At 38.4% G+C, this 2,191-nt stretch overlaps 1 protein-coding gene across 1 annotated transcript; it reads left to right on the forward strand.

Moving 5' to 3' along the window:
• Positions 1 to 257: 257 nt before the first annotated feature.
• Positions 258 to 755, forward strand: LOC121332628 (bromodomain-containing protein 2-like; the record flags this gene model as incomplete). The annotated part of the gene is made up of 2 exons (XM_041398261.1): positions 258 to 631; positions 725 to 755. Coding segments are annotated over 2 exons (405 nt in total), but the record flags the coding sequence as incomplete, so codon positions are not given.
• Positions 756 to 2,191: the final 1,436 nt, after the last annotated feature.

Genomic DNA, 2,191 nt, shown 5'->3' on the forward strand with positions numbered 1-2,191 from the left:
AAAAAATTAGGAAAAAAATAGCCAAAAAATCAGGAAAAATTAGGAAAAAATCCCAAAAAAAATAGGAAAAAATCCCAAAAAATCAGAAAAAAATAAGGGAAAAATCAGAAAACATTAGGAAAAAATAGCCAAAAAATCAGGGAAAAAACCACCAAAAATTAGGAAAAAATTCCCCAAAAAATCAGGAAAAATCACTAAAAAATTAGGAAAAAAATCCCTAAAAAATCAGGAAAAATCAGTAAAAAATTAGGAAAAAATGCCCCAAAAATCAGGAAAAAATCCCTAAAACTCTGGGAATAAACGGACTTCCCAATTTTCTCTCCGTCCTCCGCAGACCCTCGAAGAAATCGTCGAAGGCGCCGCTGCCCGCCGCTCCTTCCTCGCTGCTGGACTCCGAGGAGGAGGAGGAGTCCAAGCCCATGAGCTACGACGAGAAGCGCCAGCTGAGCCTGGACATCAACAAGCTGCCCGGGGAGAAGCTGGGCAGGGTCGTGCACATCATCCAGTCCCGCGAGCCCTCGCTGCGCGACTCCAACCCCGAGGAGATCGAGATCGACTTCGAGACGCTCAAGGCCAGCACGCTCAGGGAGCTCGAGAGATACGTGCTGTCGTGCCTGAGGAAGAAACCGGTGCAAAAATCTGAATTTTTGGGAATATTTTGGTCAAAAATGGTGCAAAAATCTGAATTTTTGGGAATAATTTTGTCCAAAAATGCTAAAAAAAGGGTCCAGATTTTGGAATTTTTTGGGATTTAATTAATCAAAAAAAACCCCAAAAACGGTCCAGAATTCTTGGGATTTTTGGGAATTTTGGGGTTGGGAATTTGGGATGGGTTGGGCAGCTGAACTCGGCCAAAAAACCCCCAAAAAAGGGTTGGGAATTTGGGAATTTTGGGCAATTTTGGGGTTGGGGATGTTGGGTGGGGATTTTTGGGAATATTTTGGTCAAAAATGGTGCAAAAATCTGAATTTTTGGGAATAATTTTGTCCAAAAATGCTAAAAAAAGGGTCCAGATTTTGGATTTTTTTAGGATTTAATTGATCCAAAAACCCCCAAAAATGGTCCAGAATTTTTGGGATTTTTGGGAATTTTGGGGTTGGGAATTTGGGATGGGTTGGGCAGCTGAACTCGGCCAAAAAACCCCCAAAAAAGGGTTGGGAATTCGGGAATTTTGGGCAATTTTGGGGTTGGGGATGTTGGGTGGGGTGGGGAAATTAATTCTGGAAAATACAAAAAAAAAACGGGGCAAAAATCTGAATTTTTGGGAATGATTTGGTAAAAAAATGGTGAAAAAATAGGAATTTTTGGGAATAATTTTGTCCAAAAATGCTCAAAAAATCTGAATTTTTGGCAATAATTTAATCAAAAAATGGTCAAAAAATCTGAATTTTTGGCAATAATTTGGTCCAAAAATGCTCAAAAAATCTGAATTTTTGGCAATAATTTAATCAAAAAATGGTGAAAAAAATCTGAATTTTTGGGAATAATTCTGTCCAAAAATGCTCAAAAAATGGTGCAAAAAATCCGAATTTTTGGGAATAATTTGGTCTAAAAATGGTGGAAAAATTGAATTTTTGGGAATAATTTTGTCAAAAAATGCTCAAAAAATCTGAATTTTTGGAGATAATTTGGTCAAAAAACGCTGAAAAAAATGTGAATTTTTGGCAATAATTTGGTCCAAAAATGGTGCAAAAATCTGAATTTTTGAGGAATAATTCCACCAAAAATGGCTCAAAACATGTCAGGAATTTGGGGATTTTTGGGAATTTTTGGGAATTTTGGGTTGGCAATTTTGGGTGAGGTGTGAAGCTGCAATTCTGGGAATTTTTTCCCAATTTTTCCCATTTTTTTGCCCCCTCAGCCAACGAGAAGCCGGAGTGGTTTGGGTGGGGGGGGGCAGCTGAATTTGGCCTAAAAACCCCAAAAAAAAGGGTCCAAAATTTGGGAATTTTTGGGATTAATTCCAGGAGTGGTTTGGGTGGGGGGGGGCAGCTGAATTCGGCCTAAAAACCCCAAAAAAAAGGGTCCAAAATTTGGGAATTTTTGGGATTAATTCCACCAAAAAAACCACAAAAAATAATTGGAAAAATGGGAATTTTTGGGGAATTCTGGGTTGGGAATTTTGGGTGGGGTGGGAAACTGAATTTTGGGGAAAAAAAACCCAAAAATGGTGCAAAAATCTGAATTTTTG

This window comes from Onychostruthus taczanowskii, unplaced genomic scaffold (assembly GCF_017590055.1).
Source record: "Onychostruthus taczanowskii isolate IOZ18803 unplaced genomic scaffold, ASM1759005v1 scaffold1423, whole genome shotgun sequence".
Lineage (NCBI taxonomy): Eukaryota > Metazoa > Chordata > Aves > Passeriformes > Passeridae > Onychostruthus > Onychostruthus taczanowskii.